The following is a 19,249-nucleotide window of genomic DNA, read 5'->3' on the forward strand; positions in this document are numbered from 1 at the left end:
TTACACAAGTGGACACTAATCAGTTGTTTCCTGACAATGGTCTATTAAGCTGAAAACTGGTTCAAAATAAACAAATATTGGCAGAACAAAAATGCAGTTTATTTGTTTTCAATGTTACATATTCTGTTTGTTTCAGACCATGCTACAGTAAGTGCAAACATAGCTTAATCATCTAAAATCACACAAACAACTTGCAATAATTATGTGAAGCATTGTGAAATGAAAATGTTGTAACATTACAGCCCAAATTACATAAGACCATAAAACATTAGTCACCTATTAATTCTGGTACAGAAATTGTTACGATTTATGTAAAATTAACGACAAGTTTAAATAAAAAAAAAATGATTGAAAAGTGCACTGTATAACTCACTCTTCAGATAATTTGTCTGCGTTCGGCGGAATGCTACATAAACATCTTGCAGTGCAGACACAAGAGCGGACACCACATTGTGAGAAAGGCGGCCAGGACGGTCTGCCCTCCCCCCTACAGTCTTTCCTCCACCACTCTGTTGGCGGACCTGCTGCAGCAAGCGCTGGGCAGTGCCGAACATCTGTCGGGCACAACCGTACGTGTGGAGCACTGCAGCAGTACCAGATGGAAGAGTGTGTACGACTACAGCATGAGAGTCATTGCATTATGAAGTGACCTCCCAGCATAAATAGTGAAGTTGGAATTAATGTGCCATTTTCTTAACAGATGCTAAATTATTTTGAAATATCTATGTTAAAAAACTTACAGGGCTATAAAATACCCAGTTCGGTTAGCACTGTACCATTGTTTATAATATAACCAAATCCACAATTTTGTCATAGTCTTTCTCTAGTCTTTCACGTCCCTAAGTATAAATCATAACATACACAATAACAAATAACATGTAACTGCAAAGAAAAGTAATTTTTCTGTTTAAAAAGAAGGCATTATGTTACTGACTGTCATTCCTCCTCATTCCTTAACTAAGCATATACATGGGAAAGCAACATCTAAATGATCTGTACAAAGGTCACTATGAAAGTTTTCATGCCTGGATTAAATATTTACAGTGGCTTATAACACTTTACACTGCACTGAATCCTTGGAAATCTGAAATGGAACTAACAATTTTATATTTCTTGGGGATACTGCTCGAACTTGTAATCAGGTGTACATAAGCGATTCTCCTTTGTAGGAAACACCATTCCTTTAATATTTTCTTTATGTCACACTATCATGCCATGACTGCTTACCAAAAAGTGATGGACATAGAAGCGGTCAGAAAGAGTATATCATGACAGAGAAATTCTGTGTCTATCCTTGACTGCAGAGTGCCTTTCCTCAGGACTGTGAAGACCCCTGGCAAGTAGCCATAACTTGTCTTTTGTCTCTTCTATCTTGTGCTCCTCAACTCTTTACACATAAAATAAGTTCCAGCTGTTTGCTCCAGGGTCTATTAAATATGCACAAAGGTATTTTTTACCTTTAAGCAAATAGGGTTTGTTCTGGTTATAGTAGGTACACCTTAACAACAAAGCCACTATTCATATCTTGACAATAGTTCTGATACAGAAAAATTTTTCAGTTCAGTAATTTCTGAACATCTTAGAGTTATGAGAAACATATCTGCTCAATAGCCAGTGAATGATACTCAAATGGAACACATTTTCCAAGCTAGAAGGAGGCTGTGTTGAATGACATGCACTGTTTGTACAAATAAATACCATTTATCTCTTTAGTGTTATGGCACAGAGAACTGGTAGTCGTCGAAATTTGCATACGAGTAGCAAATCTTTCCACTGTGCCACACGAAACTGGCCATTATGACTGTGGAGCATGTTTCCTTTTAAGAACTCACGGTGCCATCTGAGTATTTATTTACAATGTAGGAAAAGATAGATCACTACTTACTGTAAAGAAGACTTGTCAAGTAGCAGACAGGTGCGATTAAAAGACACTCACATGTAGCTTTTGGCCACAGCCTTTGCCAGTCAAGACACGCACATGCACCCCCCCCCCCCCCCCCCCACACACACACATTCTGGCCCAAGGTGCTGGAATTGGTGGTCATGTGTGATGAGGTGTGCTTGCTTGTGTGTGTGTGAGTGAGAGAGAGAGAGAGAGAGAGAGAGAGAGAGAGAGACACTTTCTTGACTGGCGAAGGCTGTGGCTAAAAGCTACATGTCTTTTAATTGTGCCTGTCTGCAACTTGATGTGTATTCTTTAAGGTAAGTAGCAATTATCTTTTCCTACATTCTAGATATTCCTATCTGGGGTTTCCACTGTCTGAATATTTTTTTATTTTTATTTGTTTATCCTTTCATCTCAGCATTATCTCACAATGATACAGGAACTGACATGGTAATAAAGTGAAAATCAGTAGCTCAAAATATAAACAAACATATGGTACATATAACAATGGTTTGTGTGTATAACAAATACACGATTTGTATCACATTCAAAAATTTATTCATCAATCCTTCATAAGACAATTATGGCAACAAAACATTTATTACCACCAATACGACTAATTTTACAGCATCACATGGTACCCAATGATGGGCACTGTGTCATCTGCTATTACATATTATAGTTTCATTACTTTTAACATGTTTTATGTAATATGATGGGCCTTTGAAAAGTCTGTGCAAGTCCGAGAGATGGCACCACCGGCACGTATCGAGGTCATGTTTAGTTAGTAGCATCTTTGGAAAGAACACACACACCAAGTTTCAGCCATATTGGTCTATTTCTTTGTGTTTGGCATTCGTGTTAATCAAGGAAGTCGAGTGATTGTCAAAAAATGGCCAAAGAATAATTTCGTGTGGTGATTAAACATTACTTTATGAACGGCAAAATGCCTCAGGAGACTAAAGAGAAGCTTGATAAACATTACAGTGACTCTGCACCTTCGATTAGAACTGTTTATAAGTGGTTTCAAAATTTGTGGAGTGGCCATATGGGCACAAGTGATGCTGAATGTTCTGGATGCCCTGTGGAGGTTATGACTTCAGAAATCATTGATAAAATCCATGATGTGGTGATGGACGACAAAAGAGCTAAGGTTCATGAGATTGCTAGTGCTGTGGGCATCTCGAATGAAAAGGTACATAATATTTTGCATAAGCATTTGGGAATGAGACAGCTATCCGCAAGATGGGTTACGCGATTGCTCACCAAAAACAGTATTGTGTTAAGTGCTGCAAGGATGGTTTGCAGCTGTCCAGGAAGAATCTGCAGGACTTTAAGTGTTGTTTCGTCTCTGTGGATGAAACATGGATACATTACTATACTCCTGAGACGAATCAACAATCTAAACAATGGGTTACCAAGGGAGAATCTGCACCAAAAAAGGCAAAGACCAGTCCTTCGGCTGGAAAGGTTATGGCGACTGTCTTTTGGGATTTGCAAGGGATAATCCTCATCAACTATCTGGAAAAGGGCAAAACTATTACAGATGCATATTTTTCATCGTTACTGGACCGTTTGAAAACCAAGCTGCTGGAAAAACACCGGCGATTGGACCACAAAAAAGTCCTTTTCCATCACGACAATGCACCGGCACACACCTCAGCAGCTGTGGCCGCAAAATTACTGGAAATAGGATTCCGACTAGTTTCACATCCCCCCTATTCTACAGACTTGACTCCCTCGGACTACTATTTGTTCCCCAATTTGAAGAAATGGCTGACGGGACAAAGATTTTATTCAAACGAGGATGTGATTGCAGCAACTAACAGCTCTAGTTTGCACACTTGGACAATTCCCTTTCTTGGGAGGGGATCAACAAATTAGAACAGCATTGGACAAAGTGTATAAGTCTAAAAGGAGACTATGTTGAAAAATAAAAAAGGTTTTCCCCAAACACATAAGTAGTTTTTATTTTTGCATGGACTTTTCAAACGCTCCTCGTAATTATTAGCCTTTGGCTGAAAGATGTGCACGTTGAATTCAGCTAAACCTAGGAAGGATCTGCTGATGGTATATTATTCACTGTTCCACAGCCATATTGTTCTACTACTACTATAGATAAAATGAGAGAAGGATCATAGCAATAAACAGGAGACTGTATCCTGCAAACCCAACTTCACACATCTAGGAGTGATGACAATTTCCAATCAATATGTCTTCACTTGTCTCATGTATGGCAAAGAAGATCATGAATCATTTACCAACAGGAGTGACATCCACAATTATAATATGCGCAATAAGGAAAACATACACTTCTAAAGCCGTCAGTTCTCCATGACATGGGCACTTTTCCAACAGTAACTCTAAAAATTTTCAACCATCTAAATACTAAAATGCTGTCCAAACTTGGCAAAATTTTGAGGAAAGATGTCACAAAATCTATGCCAAAAACCACTCTTTGACAATGAAGTAGCAAACTGGACTCCCTAAACAATGTACTGCCATATGAAATGAAGTGAACATGTAATTGTTAAAAAGTTCTCACTCTATATGTCATTAAATGTTATGCTATAAGTATGCAAATTTGTTCTGTATTATTACCCATATTTATGCTAATTTTTTTCTTGTATTATAATGCTTGGGTAATCTTAACCTTCTAACACTGACACAGTTTATCTAGTCTTGACTGACAAATGATGTAAGGTAATGTAAATGTGGCATAACCAGCCAAAGAAACTTTTACACTTTTATTTTTGTTGGGTAAAACATGTAGTCTTGTATTATCATAGAATGTGATAAAGCAGTATTTAATATGACTGACAAATTCACTACTGATGATCTCTTAGCATCCTGAAATTAGCTTACATATGTCACTGTACAGTAGTCACGAAATATACCTTGTATGTATTGTGCTCTGTACCTGGTCTATGCAGTGTTAGCTACCTAAGACCTGCTGCCCTAAATATGTCCAGAACAAGTAAGCATACCGATGTGTAGTTTTTGCAAAGTTACCGAGAACAAGGTGGCAAATATTCCAACAAATATGTAAGTAATTTTTAACATTTACAGCTACATTTTTTTTGGAGCATATACTTTTTTGTAGCACTGGAAAGAGCTTTAAAAGAGGATTTCAATAACATAGTAGGTGTGTCATTTATTAGTCTGTGCTGTGCTATTGTAGCTGTCAGATAACTTGCTCATGAATGGTACTCAGACTTTCACAATGTATATGACAGTCGAAAAAGCGGATACAGTTTTTTTCTTTCTTTTTTTTAATGGAAAATACTTTGTAGTGTGATTGTATGCTGAAGCATTATCTCACAATCAACATATCACAGTGGGACAGCTTGCATGTGCAAGCGGTATACACCAAAGGAGTGTTCTGCAAATACTACATCCCATCACATTAATTCATTGCACATTTCACTCCGTTAACAGAGGCTTTCAGAATCACAGTTTGCCAAATGATATCTACAAAAACTGCAAAGTGACGTGGCACATCTATACAAGATTTTGTTCATGGATGATGCATTGTTAACAAATTAAGGGCAAATCAATCTTCAAATATGTTCCACTGCTCTGGCTGAGAGTTATAAATGAAGATATGGTGCATCAACGGGTGGTGCAAGCTTTTCAAAAATCGCAATATCTTCTTCTTCCTCTTTTTTTTGTATAAAACTCTCAATAACTACAACTAGCATCTCACAGGAAATAAGGCAATGCATGTGGTGGCACAACATCGCAGATGTCCCTCCCATTCCACATAGATCAACTACAATTCTTCACGGAACATTTGGAGGTCACTGGATTGACAGTTTGGGGAACACAAAATGACTTGCATACACACCAGGCTTAAAACCTTTGGACTTTTATCTGTGGGCAAAAATAAAACGAAATCTACAAGGAAAGAGAGACAACTTCTGAAGACATGAAATGCTGTATAACAAGGGCTTGTGCTGCAATATATCTGATAAAATTCAGTGTGTATCTCTTTATAGCATGTATCAGTGCTCCAGGTCAAGATTTTGAGTACTTGATATGACAGTCATATTAATAAACTCATGAACAAAGTTGTGTGTTTGCTTACTTATGGGACATCAGGGCAGACATTTGTGAGCCCTGGTCTCCAGACAACAGCACAGTGGTTTGCAACACTTATCTAGTTACTGTTTGACCAAGTTCTACATGTTATGTCATTGTAGTCCTTTCCAAAGCCACAGAAAAAAGTAAATACTTCCACTAAGAAAGGCAATAAATGCCAGTCTCATTATCTGTCGCAATTATTGATAAAAACTATCTCCAGTTGCCAGCTAATTTGTGTAAAATATTTGTGGCTTTTCATTTTCCTTAAGTTTTCGTAGACCTGGCTCACATTACCAGTGGGGGGATGTGGGAAGGAGGGGGGGGGGGGGGGGGGCGGCGAATCACCCATCTTCATCCAGTCATTAATAATGTCACCAACATATTGGAAATCGTCAGGTGACACTGCACTTTGTAAGCAGCCACTCAAACTTGCATCAACTTATGATTTCCCAATCTGGTGAAATCAGACTGCGACTACCTAACTATATATGGTCAGTGAATTCCCATAATTTTTTTTTTAACATTTATGAATTGAATGAGCGTTGAAACTATTGTAGCAATAAAATTTTTCACTGTTCACTCTTTTAACAATTTATCAAACTCAGCCATTGAGTCAGCACTACAGTGGTACCAACTACAAACTAACAGTCGGCCACCAACAAGCATATGAGAAGATTTAACCAATATTAAGTATCAAATCAGATTTCTTCTTAGGTCTCATAAACTGATGTAGAGCCGGGAGAGCGATGTGCTGGCAACATGCCCCTCCATATCTGCATCGTGTACACCTATGGGCTGAGGAGGACACAGTGGTCGGTCAGTACCACTGGGCCATCATGGCCCATTTGGGTGGATTTTTATAGAGGGAGGATGGAAAAGCAGTCCCCCCCAGGCACAAGTGGATGTTATCCTGCATCCACATTTACATATACACACATAACTTCGATACTACTGCACAATGTATGATGGAGGATAGTTTGTACTGTTACTAATCATTTCTTTTTCTGTTCTATTTGCCCATGAAGCAAGGAGAAATTGATTGACTGTATAACTCTGTATAAGTCTAAATCTCTCAAATTTTGTCCATATGGGCCTTACATGAGATGAATGTTGGAGGCAGTAGAACTGTTCTTCAGTTGGTCACGAATGCTGGTTCTCTAAAATTTCTCAATAATGCTTCACAAAAGAAAGTATCCTTCTTTCCAAGCATTATCATCTAAACCCACAGAGAATTTCCACAATACTCTTGTGCTGACCAAACTGACTGCTAACAAACCTCTGAATTGCTTTGATGCCTCTCTTCTATTTGATCTGAAGGGGATCCAAACACTTGAGCAATACTCAAGAATAGGTAACAAAAGAGTTCCCCTTTATAGATGTGCTGCATTGCCCCAGAAATCTCTCAATAAACTGCAATTGGTGATTTACCTTCCCTACAACTAACCTTATACAGTAATTCAATTTCATGTCATATCCCAACATTATGCCTAGATATTCAATTGATATAAATGAGTAAAGTAGCATACCATTGTTACTGTTCCTGAACATCCTCATTAAGTTCCCGTTATCCAAGTTTGAAGCAAGCTACGATTCGTCATACTAAATAACAATTATGTCCAGTTAGACTTGAATCCCCTTACAGAGGCTCAGTTATGACACTTTTCTATACACAACAGTGTCAGCAGTAAACAATCTTGTACTATGGACAACCCTATCCAACAGATCTTTTACGTACATGGTGAACACAAGCAATCCTATCAGACTTCTCGAGGCATCTATTACATTTTCTTTGTCTCTAATGAATACTTGCCATTCAGGAAAATCTAACGCATTCTATCAATTAAAAAGTCTTTGAGCCAGTTATATATCTGAGAACTTATTCTGCATTTTCGGACCTTTGTTAACAAAATCTGCCTGGTGGCCTTCACCCATGGTTTGCAGGATAATGTGAGTGGAACGGGTGAATTACGGTTTCTAACTCACGCTAATTTATGGACCGAAGCTTTTTGATCTCTAAAACACTCAATATATTTGAATTTAGAATGTGCTAAAGCATGCTGCAGCAAACTGATATTAAGGATACTGGTGTATAATTTTGCTCACCCATCCTTCTTCCGTCCTTCTTATCTACTTTTTCCATTTGTTTGGAAACATTCAATGTGAGTGAGATTTACAGTAAATGTGAGCTATCAGGAAGACCATTGCCTCAGAGTACTTTCAATAAACTGAATTGGAATTCTGCCAGGGCCTTCCATCTTAGCTGCTTTTTAACATCAGGTCTGCTTAACTTCTTCCGTCCTTCTTATCTACTTTTTCCATTTGTTTGGAAACATTCAATGTGAGTGAGATTTACAGTAAATGTGAGCTATCAAGAAGACCATTGCCTCAGAGTACTTTCAATAAACTGAATTGGAATTCTGCCAGGGCCTTCCATCTTAGCTGCTTTTTAACATCAGGTCTGCTTATTTAAATATCCATTTGAGAGTTTGTAAAGCAGCTGAATGACGTCAGTTGTACAACCATCCTTTTAGAATTATTTTAAATTCAAGATTTAAGATTTCAGTTTGCCTATTGCTGCCTTTATTTCTGCACCAGGCTGATCAACGAACAATTGAATAAAATTTTTCAATCCAATCAGAAATTTTAACTGAAGCCAGAAGTTTATAAAATAATCTGTTAGGTGAGTACATTTTTTATCTATCGTATTACATTATGTTTTCATTAAATGTTTTGGAATTTTCTACTTTGAGTTTTTTCAGCTCTCAGTTCCGAGTGTAATTTGCAAGCAGTAGCTTTCTTGGAAAGTGAGTAAATTCTGGGAGTTTATTACCAGTCCTTTGGCAATGCAAGTTAGAGCTTGATATTCTCAGTTTCTATAATTTTTTGGTGATTTGACCTCGTTCCTTGTATATGGACTCCTGAGCATTCATCAGAGCACAACAAACAAGCACACTCCCTACAGGGATTAGTGACCCAATGTCATTACACTAGTAGCCGCCACAGTTACAAATCAATAAATCCTTAGAGATAGCTAGGAGAGAGTTTTTGCTCCTTAGGGCAGGTAAGTGGTCACTGGCATACTACTTACAAAGCAACTGGGCATTTAATCACAGTGTAATGGATCTGGACAAGGTTTTAAGTTACTGTCCTCTGGGAAAGTATGTGCTGAGCAAGTCCGTTAAGGATGAGAAAAACCTGAGCTGTTTTAACAGTAAAATTTGAAAAATGCTGAAGAAATAGAGATTGTAGCTTTCTCTGATCAGGAAAGAGTACACAAATGCTGACAGACAAAAGTTGTATAAATCTGTGTATCTTTAAAAAGAGATATACAATATGCATATAACAATTTTCACTGTCATGTATTAATGAAGAACTTTTGGTAATTCTATAAAATACTAGCCTCAGATAAGTCGTTCATTGATCAGTTTGATGTGGAAATAAAAAACAGTGAAAGGAAATCTGATGCCTTAAATCTTGCATCTAAAATTACTCAAACAGGGCAGTTGTGCAGTTATCATCATTCAACTGCTGCACAAATTCTGATACCCGGATAGGTGTTTACACTGTGTAGTGAACTCCTTACCAACAAAGCGGACTCTTATAGTTCTTCTCCCCATAGTAATCTGCAGCTAAAATTGTCTCCAATGGGAAGGGCAAAAAGAAGAAGAGAGAGACACTGCTAAAATAACAGGGAGTAAAAGAACACTGGCTGTTGTATGGCATGCCAATGTCGGAAACAAATCGCATGATGAAGAATGGTAACTGAATACATGAACCAAGAGTCAGTTGTGAATCACAATGCTCATTTATAATTTTCTACAGCTCATAAATAAAGATAGCTGGTATTTTGTTCTATTAGGTTAGAATTCAATTTTTGACAAAATCAGGGTTAGAATACAAGTAGATTATTGCAATGACAAACATATATCTCAGAAAACACTAAACATTTATAACAGCAACAGTATTTTTGTCTTGAAATTCATTGTTCCATCAATTCACAAGCAAATTGTCGCATTCCACAAGTAACATTATATGCCAGATATCAGTCAATTTACTAAGCAACCAGGTCTGTTGTCAAGCGCTGTTTCACAAGCTGCTGGGTATCAACTTCCTCAGTTCACTATTTTACACTCTACTCTGTTGAATAACACTTATTATTGGAACGACAATTTTCTCTACAGGGTGGAGAAAACTCATGTCACAAAATTTTAACCCTGGATAGATGATGCCAGTAGGAACCAAAATTACTAATGTTGTGTAGGTCGACAATGCACCATTTTAAAACTACGGAAACTTGGTGCCACACGCTCCAATTGGCTGTGGGATTACCCTGTTGCTGTTCGTCAGTTAACGGGCAGTGCTACAGTTGTAGGTTCACACAAACATACAAACAAACATCCCTTGCCTCGTCACTGCCCCAACATGATACGCACGTGGGTCGAATAGGTCTTGCTGTTTGTCTCCACCTCACATCAGAGGCATTCACACGTAAGCTTCACTTTAGAGCACACGCACATCACCTGCGATTTAGTCATACAGTAAGCATGGCAGCACAGTATTCGTTTGAAGAACAAAGAGATACGGTTTTTGTTTATGGACTAGCCGACGGTAATGTGCACGAAGCTTGACTGTTGTAGGAGGAACAGTACCCAACAAGATGCCACCCACACCTGCAAATGTTTATAGCAATTCACCAGAGACTTGGTGAAACATGGTGATGCTGGAAGACCTCAAACATGACAGGATGCTGCATTTGAAGAGACTGTTCTCGAGCACTTTGAGGAAGCACCTACGACAAGTACTCGAGTGGTTGGACAGCCAGCATTCATTTAGTTTCCACCCTGTCCAAGACTATGAACACAAGCTAGGGTTTTGCCTATGGTTTCTGCGACGTTTTTCACGAGATCCCGACTTCCCCGCCATTGTGTTGTTTACTGACGAGTGCACTTTCCATTGGGATGGCCTCTTCAACACTAGAAACATTCATTACTGGGCAAGGGGAAATCCTCACATTAAGGTCCACGGGCACCAGAAAAGATTTTCACTCAGCATTTGGGCACGCATTGTGGGTGACCATCTGATTGGGCCAGTCCAATCTACCTCCTTGACTTACCAGGGCAAATTACCTTCACTTTTTGCAAGAAACTCTACCCGGCCTGCTGGAAGATGTTCCCCTCAGCATACAGATACGCATGTGGTTGCAGCATGATGGGGCGCCTGTACATAGCCGTCATGCTGTGCACAGATATTTAAAAGAACTCTTCAACGGCCTGGTAACTGGCCGAGGTACTCATAAGACACAGCCCCCATGATCACCAGACCTCATGCCATCGGACTTTTTTCTGAGGGGATTCTTCAAGGTTCTAATTCACCCACCCAGATGCGAACCACCTAGAAACGAAGAGGAATTAATGGATCACACTGAACATGCCGCCAATCACATCAGGGCAATGCTAGGAATCTTCAAAAGAGTTCTACAAAACACGGTTCGATGTTACGAAGCTCGTGCCACGTCAGAGGGTCCCAGTTCAAGCACCTGCTTTAAATAAACTATGTCCTAGCTACAAAAAAGGCTCTTTTCAGGGCGGACATAATTTGTAAAAGACTTTCTGTCTGAGAACTAACAGCTGTTGATGAGTTTTTGTCCGGTATGTCTTATCATAAAACTACAATGGATGCATTGGGAGCCTGGCAGATCCACCTCCAGGCCCCCACAGTGGAAAGCTGTTGTTCTACCACCGAGTGTGTGGCCCACCTTGGATACATCGTGATCTCCGGCAGGCAAAGCATTCGTGGTCATGAATTGTCCCAGATCATCCGGCAACAGGGCAATCCCACAGCTAATCGGAGGGCGTGGCGCCAAGTTTCCATAGTTCAAAAACTGTGCGTTATCGACCTACACAACATTAGCAATTTTGATTCCTACTAGCATCAGCTGCCCAGGGTTACAATTTCATGACACAATTTTTCCCCACCAAGTATACTATTCACATTACCTATATTTAATAGCATAGAAGTTGGTTTATTTTCTCCAAGTTACCACAGTTTGTTGGCATGACACAATTACTACCATGTTTGAAAATACACAGTAATTGAAAAGTGATAAATTGTGAAGCAATTTAAATCATAACAGCATCCAGTCTAGTCTGATATCGGCCACAACTAGTAAAACAGCAATCTAGATTACTAAACTGATGAAACCCACAATTTGCAAAGTTACTCTTGGCGATGATGTTGAAGGGCATTTCATAACCTAACCTCGAACTCGGGCTGTGCTATAGGTCAGTTGCCAGCATATTAAGTTTTCTCCCATTCACAATAATTGGCTTTGCCAAATCTCAATCACATTGTCACATTCCAACCTAGTCTACACCTCGAGCTTCGCTACATGTCTGTCTGTTCTAGGTTTTTCCATCACATAGTAAATACGAAAATCAGTAACCAGCCTTAAAATGCATGAATACCAGACCAGTAAAAGTATTCTGGTGCTCTCCATGTTGACAACAAATATAATCAAATTGTATATATATATATATATAGGGAAACATTCCACGTAGGAAAAATATATCTAAAAACAAAGATGATGTGCACATCTTTAAATATGTCTGCTTGTGTCTGTATATGTGTGGATGGATATGTGTGTGTGTGTGAGTGTATACCTGTCCTTTTTTCCCCCTAAGGTAAGTCTTTCCGCTCCCGGGATTGGAATGACTCCTTACCCTCTCCCTTAAAACCCACATCCTTTCGTCTTTCCCTCTCCTTCCCTCTTTCCTGATGAGGCAACAGTTTGTTGCGAAAGCTTGAATTTTGTGTATATATATATATATATATATATATATATATATATATATATATATATATAAAAACAAAGATGATGTGACTTACCAAATGAAAGTGCTGGCAGGTCGACAGACACACAAACAAACACAAACATACACACAAAATTCAAGCTTTCGCAACAAACTGTTGCCTCATCAGGAAAGAGGGAAGGCGAGGGAAAGACGAAAGGATGTGGGTTTTAAGGGAGAGGGTAAGGAGTCATTCCAATCCCGGGAGCGGAAAGACTTACCTTAGGGGGAAAAAAGGACGGGTATACACTTGCGCGCACACACACACACATATCCATCCACACATATACAGACACAAGCAGACATATTTAAAGACAAAGAGTTTGGGCAGAGATGTCAGTCGAGGCAGAAGTGCAGAGGCAAAGATGTTGTTGAATGACAGTTCGGATAGGTTGGTGTTAGTGGGAAGTATCCAGATAACCCGGACGGTATAACACTGTGCCAAGATGTGCTGGCCGTGCACCAAGGCATGTTTAGCCACAGGGTGATCCTCATTACCAACAAACACTGTCTGCCTGTGTCCATTCATGCGAATGGACAGTTTGTTGCTGGTCATTCCCACATAGAATGCGTCACAGTGTAGGCAGGTCAGTTGGTAGATCACGTGGGTGCTTTCACACGAGCTCTGCCTTTGATCGTGTACACCTTCCGGGTGGAGTAGGTGGTGGTGGGAGGGTGCATGGGACAGGTTTTACACCGGGGGCGGTTACAAGGGTAGGAGCCAGAGGGTAGGGAAGGTGGTTTGGGGATTTCATAGGGATGAACTAACAGGTTACGAAGGTTAGGTGGACGGCGGAAAGACACTCTTGGCGGAGTGGGGAGGATTTCATGAAGGATGGATCTCATTTCAGGGCAGGATTTGAGGAACCTTCATGAAATCCTCCCCACTCCGCCAAGAGTGTCTTTCCGCCGTCCACCTAACCTTCGTAACCTGTTAGTTCATCCCTATGAAATCCCCAAACCACCTTCCCTACCCTCTGGCTCCTATCCTTGTAACCGCCCCCGGTGCAAAACCTGTCCCATGCACCCTCCCACCACCACCTACTCCAGTCCTGTAACCCGGAAGGTGTACACGATCAAAGGCAGAGCCACGTGTGAAAGCACCCACGTGATTTACCAACTGACCTGCCTACACTGTGATGCATTCTATGTGGGAATGACCAGCAACAAACTGTCCATTCGCATGAATGGACACAGGCAGACAGTGTTTGTTGGTAATGAGGATCACCCTGTGGCTAAACATGCCTTGGTGCACAGCCAGCACATCTTGGCACAGTGTTACACCGTCCGGGTTATCTGGATACTTCCCACCAACACCAACCTATCCGAACTCCGGAGATGGGAACTTGCCCTTCAGTATATCCTCTCTTCTCGTTATCCGCCAGGCCTCAATCTCCGCTAATTTCAAGTTGCCGCCACTCATACCTCACCTGTCTCTCAACAACTTCTTTGCCTCTACTCTTCCACCTCGACTGACATCTCTGCCCAAACTCTTTGTCTTGAAATATGTCTGCTTGTGTCTGTATGTGTGGATGGATATGTGTGTGTGTGCGAGTGTATACCTGTCCTTTTTTCCCCCTAAGGTAAGTCTTTCCGCTCCCGGGATTGGAATGACTCCTTACCCTCTCCCTTAAAACCCACATCCTTTCGTCTTTCCCTCTCCTTCCCTCTTTCCTGATGAGGCAACAGTTTGTTGCGAAAGCTTGAATTTTGTATATATATATATATATATATATATATATATATATATATATATATATATATATATATGGGCGATTCTCATTGGGTACCGGTGCTATCTAATATCACCAGACTGGCTATGAGCAACATCAATGAACAGCCATTAGCACAAACACAAGAGCAGCTGACATTGCAAATTTTAGTCTGGTGGAGTTCTCTGAAGAGATTTCAGCAATCTGAAACTGTGGTATGGGAACAAACAATTGTTAAATATTAACCACCCTCCTTGTCAATGCCTTTTACAATTCATGAAACAACCATGAACATTTTAAGAGATATGCTGAACTGGCAATTTGAATGTTATTTATATATTGTCATTTCTGGATTTGGGGAATAAATCAAAAAATAGTGGAAATCTCTATCTTCTGGTGCATATTATGAAAGGTGCTCAATGATGGTCATACATTCACAGTATTCTAAAAGAAAGCTGTATGTCAATGACTGAACTAAAAAGTTTAAGTAAACTAGTTCATCATATGGTGTGGCTTTATTTTCGAGCAGGCTAATATCTATCTATTTCATACTGTCAGAACACTAAACCATGTACAACTCCTTTTAGGAACAGTTCAATGAACATGTTGATGACTTACAATGTCTTCTCAAGTCTACTCATTACTGCAGCTTCAACATTATTGGGAATGTGTGGTACGATTAGAAAAACTAATCTGGTCTAAATTTATTACTGTCACATTATTACCAAAAATAAGTGCCATGTTGCATAACAAAGAACACAGAAAACAATTCAGGCATTGTAAGCACCCATTTGGCATTAAGTGACACTTGAACAACTATCTAAAGCCAAATTTACACTTGTTCAGAAGCCATCCCACGACACCATGTTCAATGCATGGCGCCACAGCGATTTCACATTTATTTAGTTCCTGTTGCCCATGGTATAGCACAACACAGTTTACTATAAGTTTCTTCATTCATCTTTTCCAATTCCTCACCAAAGTCCCAACATTCTGGATCATAAACATACAATGGATCAATACATTTAAATTAAAAAGTAATTAATGGGTGGCTTTTCAAGTCTTATTTGAAGTTCAACAGTGGCCCTACAAATGTCATCTAGTATTTTTGAATGAATATGTCTACAGTCAATGAACTATTGGGTGGCTGGAGGAAGTGAAATAAAAATACACACATCAAAAAAAGTTTTGCATCACCCCATTTCCCAGAATTCCTGAGGATAGATGTTGACTTTGGATGTTGTACCACAGACACAGTCCCTTTGACTGTTCAGAGATGACACTAAACCCACCCAAAGATGTAAACAACCATGCATGAGCAGCGCCTATTAGACAGAGCAGGTCCAACAGCCGATCAGTTCCAGTCATTCCACCAGGAAGGAGATACACGGCCCGTGTTGTCTGTAGTTCAACCATGCCTAGACGGGCAATACCGCGGTTCGATCGCGTCCGCATTGTTACTTTGTGCCAGGAAGGGCTCTCAATAAGAGAAGTGTCCAGGTGTCTCGGAGTAAACCAAAGCGATGTTGTTCGGACATGGAGGAGACACAGAGAGACAGGAAATGTCGAATGACATGCCTCGCTCAGGCCACCCAAGGCTACTTATGCACTGGATGACCGCTACCTATGGATTATGGCTCGGAGAAACCCTGATAGCAACGCCACCATGTTGCATAATGCTTTTCGTGCAGCCACAGGATGTCGTGTTATGACTCAAACTGTTCACAATAGGCTGCATGATGCGGAGCTTTACTCCCAACGTCCATCTTTGCAACCACTACACCATGCAGTGCGGTACAGACGGGCCCATCAACATGCTGAATGGACCGCTCAGGATTGGCATCACATTCTCTTCACCGATGAGTGTCACATATGTCTTCAACCAGAAAATCATCGAAGACATGTTAGAAGGCAACCTGGTCAGGCTGAACGTCTTAGACACACTGTCCAGTGAGTGCAGCAAGGTGGAGGTTCCCTGAGGTTTTGGGGTGGGATTACGTGGGGCTAATGTACGCCGCTGGTGGTCGTGGAAGGCACTGTAATGGCTGTATGATACGTGAATGCCATCCTTCGACCAATAGTGCAACCATCGGCAGCATATTGGTGAGTCATTTGTCTTCACGGACGACAATTCGCACCACCATCATGCACATCTTGTGAATGATGTCTTTCAGGATAATGACATCACTCGACTAGAGTGGCCAGCATGTTCTACAGACACAAACTCTATTGATCATGCCTGGGATAGATTATAAAGGGCTCTGTATGGAAGATGTGACCCACCAACTACTCCGAGTGATCCACGCTGAATCGCCATTGAGGTGTGGGACAATCTGGACCAACAGTGCCTTGATAAACTTGTGGATAGCAAACCAAGGCGAATACAGGCATGCATCAATGCAAGAGGACGTGCTACTGGGCATTTGAGGTACTGGTGTGTACAACAATCTGGACCACTACATGTGAAGGTCTCGCTGTATGGTGGTACAACATGCAATGTGTGGTTTTCATCAGCAATAAAAAGGGTGGAAATGATGTTTATGTTGATCTCTATTACAATTTTCTGTACAGGTTCTGGAACTCTCGAACCGAGGTGATGCAAAACTTTTTTTGATGTGTGTAATATTCCAATGTCATAATGTTTTCTTTCCCATCTCATGCATAGGTCAATAACTACAATGTATGAAAATAAAATGAAACGCAAAGAAAAATGAAATGAATGAACTGAACCACATGTTGTAGTTACGATGACAACTATCACACCAAAGAGATGTACAGTCACCAATGTTTAGTAAGCCCATACAACACTGCCCGGCATCATGTGAATGGTATGGCAGTCATCTACTACAGTGGAGATGTACACTAGCTCCTGGGCTGCTATGTGCCATCTGGATTGCATCACCCTGTGTCATGTAGGTGTGAAAGCCACCATATGGTTTTCTATACCACAACATAGTACACAATAATTTATAGGAGGATAGTGGACAAGTGTGAAAGGGGTTAAAAGTTGGTAAATCTCTATTTAATCATGTCTATTATTGTGCTTCCATTATTCTGATAACCATCTGACACTCCCTTAACAGAAACAAAAAGTTAAAATTAATGTATCTACCCAATACCCATTTAGAGAATACTAAATGGAAGTTTCAAAATGAATGTACTGCCAAGAGAATATGATAAAAGTATCTACTATATATATTTAGTACACACTGTAGTCACAAGTCTACTAACCCTGGATATATCCTGTGTCAATGCCTCGATACGTTGTTCCTCCTCTGAAGAGTCATCTAGTGTTGGACGATGTAGGTGACGTGAATGAAGAGCTTCCAGCTCTTTCACTTTGGATCGTAGTCTTGATAATGTGTACTGTGCCTCTTCCAGAGCATCCGCCCACATTGGTGGCTGATTACCACTACCACGGCTGTTCCCTGCATTTTGTCGCAATTCCAGACCACCTGACTCAGGATCGGAAACCCCACCAACCAACGTTGTCCGATCTGATACATGCTGTAAAAAGATAGACAGTATATATAAGGCTGCACCTTGATTCCTTGGAGAGAATGTAAATAAAAAGTGCACCATAAGTGGCAAACAAAACAAATATGTGGAATAGGCAGATTTTAATTACAGACATGCATCAACAACCAAAGAAGATTGTTGAAGGGTCAATAATTAATAAGTTGTTACAAACTGACGACAGTTACTAAAATTCTTAGTGCGTTATTACAATTGTAAGCATTAACTTTTAATGCTTTACTCGTTTTACAGTACATACAAATATTCATCACAGTTCAGGTCATTCCAAACTGCGAAAATGTAAAATAATAGGCCAAAATCTTTCATCCAACGTTGTGTGTCTCGATTTAATAACAATAATAAAACTTTGCTGGAAACCGCCTGGATAACGAGAATGTCTATTTCCGTTGGTCTCAGGTGTTCAGTGTCCTCAAAAACAAAGCGATCGAAATAACAATTACCCTGACCAACAAAATAATTCTAGAGATATTTCTTGTTATATCGTACTACTAATACAAGGTATACAGATGATATGACGTTACACAGTAGGTTTAACAAAACTTAAATCCGGCAGCAAACTATACACATAACCTTTCTCGCCTTCTATTTACCTGTTCGGAATAAAAATGACGACTTTGCATAGCATTGTTGCGCATCAAAATAAAAACATCTGTTAAACTTCTTGTCGTCATTTTGTTTAGTTACTTTCAGTTCGCGTCTCAACAGATTATTTACATTTTACGATTACAACCATACTGCTTACGCTTGACAGTTAACTTAGCATAATCGATTCTCGATTAGGAATCGATAGATTCTGAATTGATATGGACGTGTATCGTTAAAGAAGTGTCCTTCCTTTCTGCCATAACAAAAGAAACAAAAAGAATTCCTCACATTTAAACCGAAAACGTTTATCATATAGCTAACCAGGCTTATGGCTAAAAAGGTAAATTACACCTACTCGAGTGAGTTACGAGTGGAATATCTTCCAACGAGCAATTTTGATTGTTCTACTGTGGCGCGCTCATTTAAAGGCAAATATTATACATGTCCCACTTGATTTTTTGCTTCATGTTAAATTGGACAGCTTTTGTGCTCACGCACTTCTACGAGAAATGGAATTAAAGCAGTCTGAATGACTGCGCTATAAAATAGTGTGTGACAAGCAGTGTTATCCTCCGTTAATCAATGCACAACGAAGAAAA

General features: G+C 39.9%; 1 protein-coding gene across 1 annotated transcript in view; it reads right to left on the reverse strand.

Annotated features, from left to right (window-relative positions):
* Positions 1-18,844, reverse strand: part of LOC126195281 (syntaxin-16) — a 38,011-nt gene extending 19,167 nt beyond the window's left edge. Inside the window, exons 1-3 of the mRNA XM_049933819.1 lie at positions 18,656-18,844; positions 17,760-18,035; positions 374-554 (exon numbers count right to left, since the gene is read on the reverse strand). Of these exons, the coding sequence (XP_049789776.1) occupies positions 374-554; positions 17,760-18,035; positions 18,656-18,736 (538 nt within the window). The 5' untranslated portion in view covers positions 18,737-18,844. The remainder of the gene's footprint in view (positions 1-373; positions 555-17,759; positions 18,036-18,655) is intronic.
* Between the last annotated feature and the right edge of the window lie 405 nt (positions 18,845-19,249).

The sequence above is a fragment of the Schistocerca nitens genome, chromosome 7 (assembly GCF_023898315.1).
Source record: "Schistocerca nitens isolate TAMUIC-IGC-003100 chromosome 7, iqSchNite1.1, whole genome shotgun sequence".
Taxonomy (NCBI): Eukaryota; Metazoa; Arthropoda; class Insecta; order Orthoptera; family Acrididae; genus Schistocerca; species Schistocerca nitens.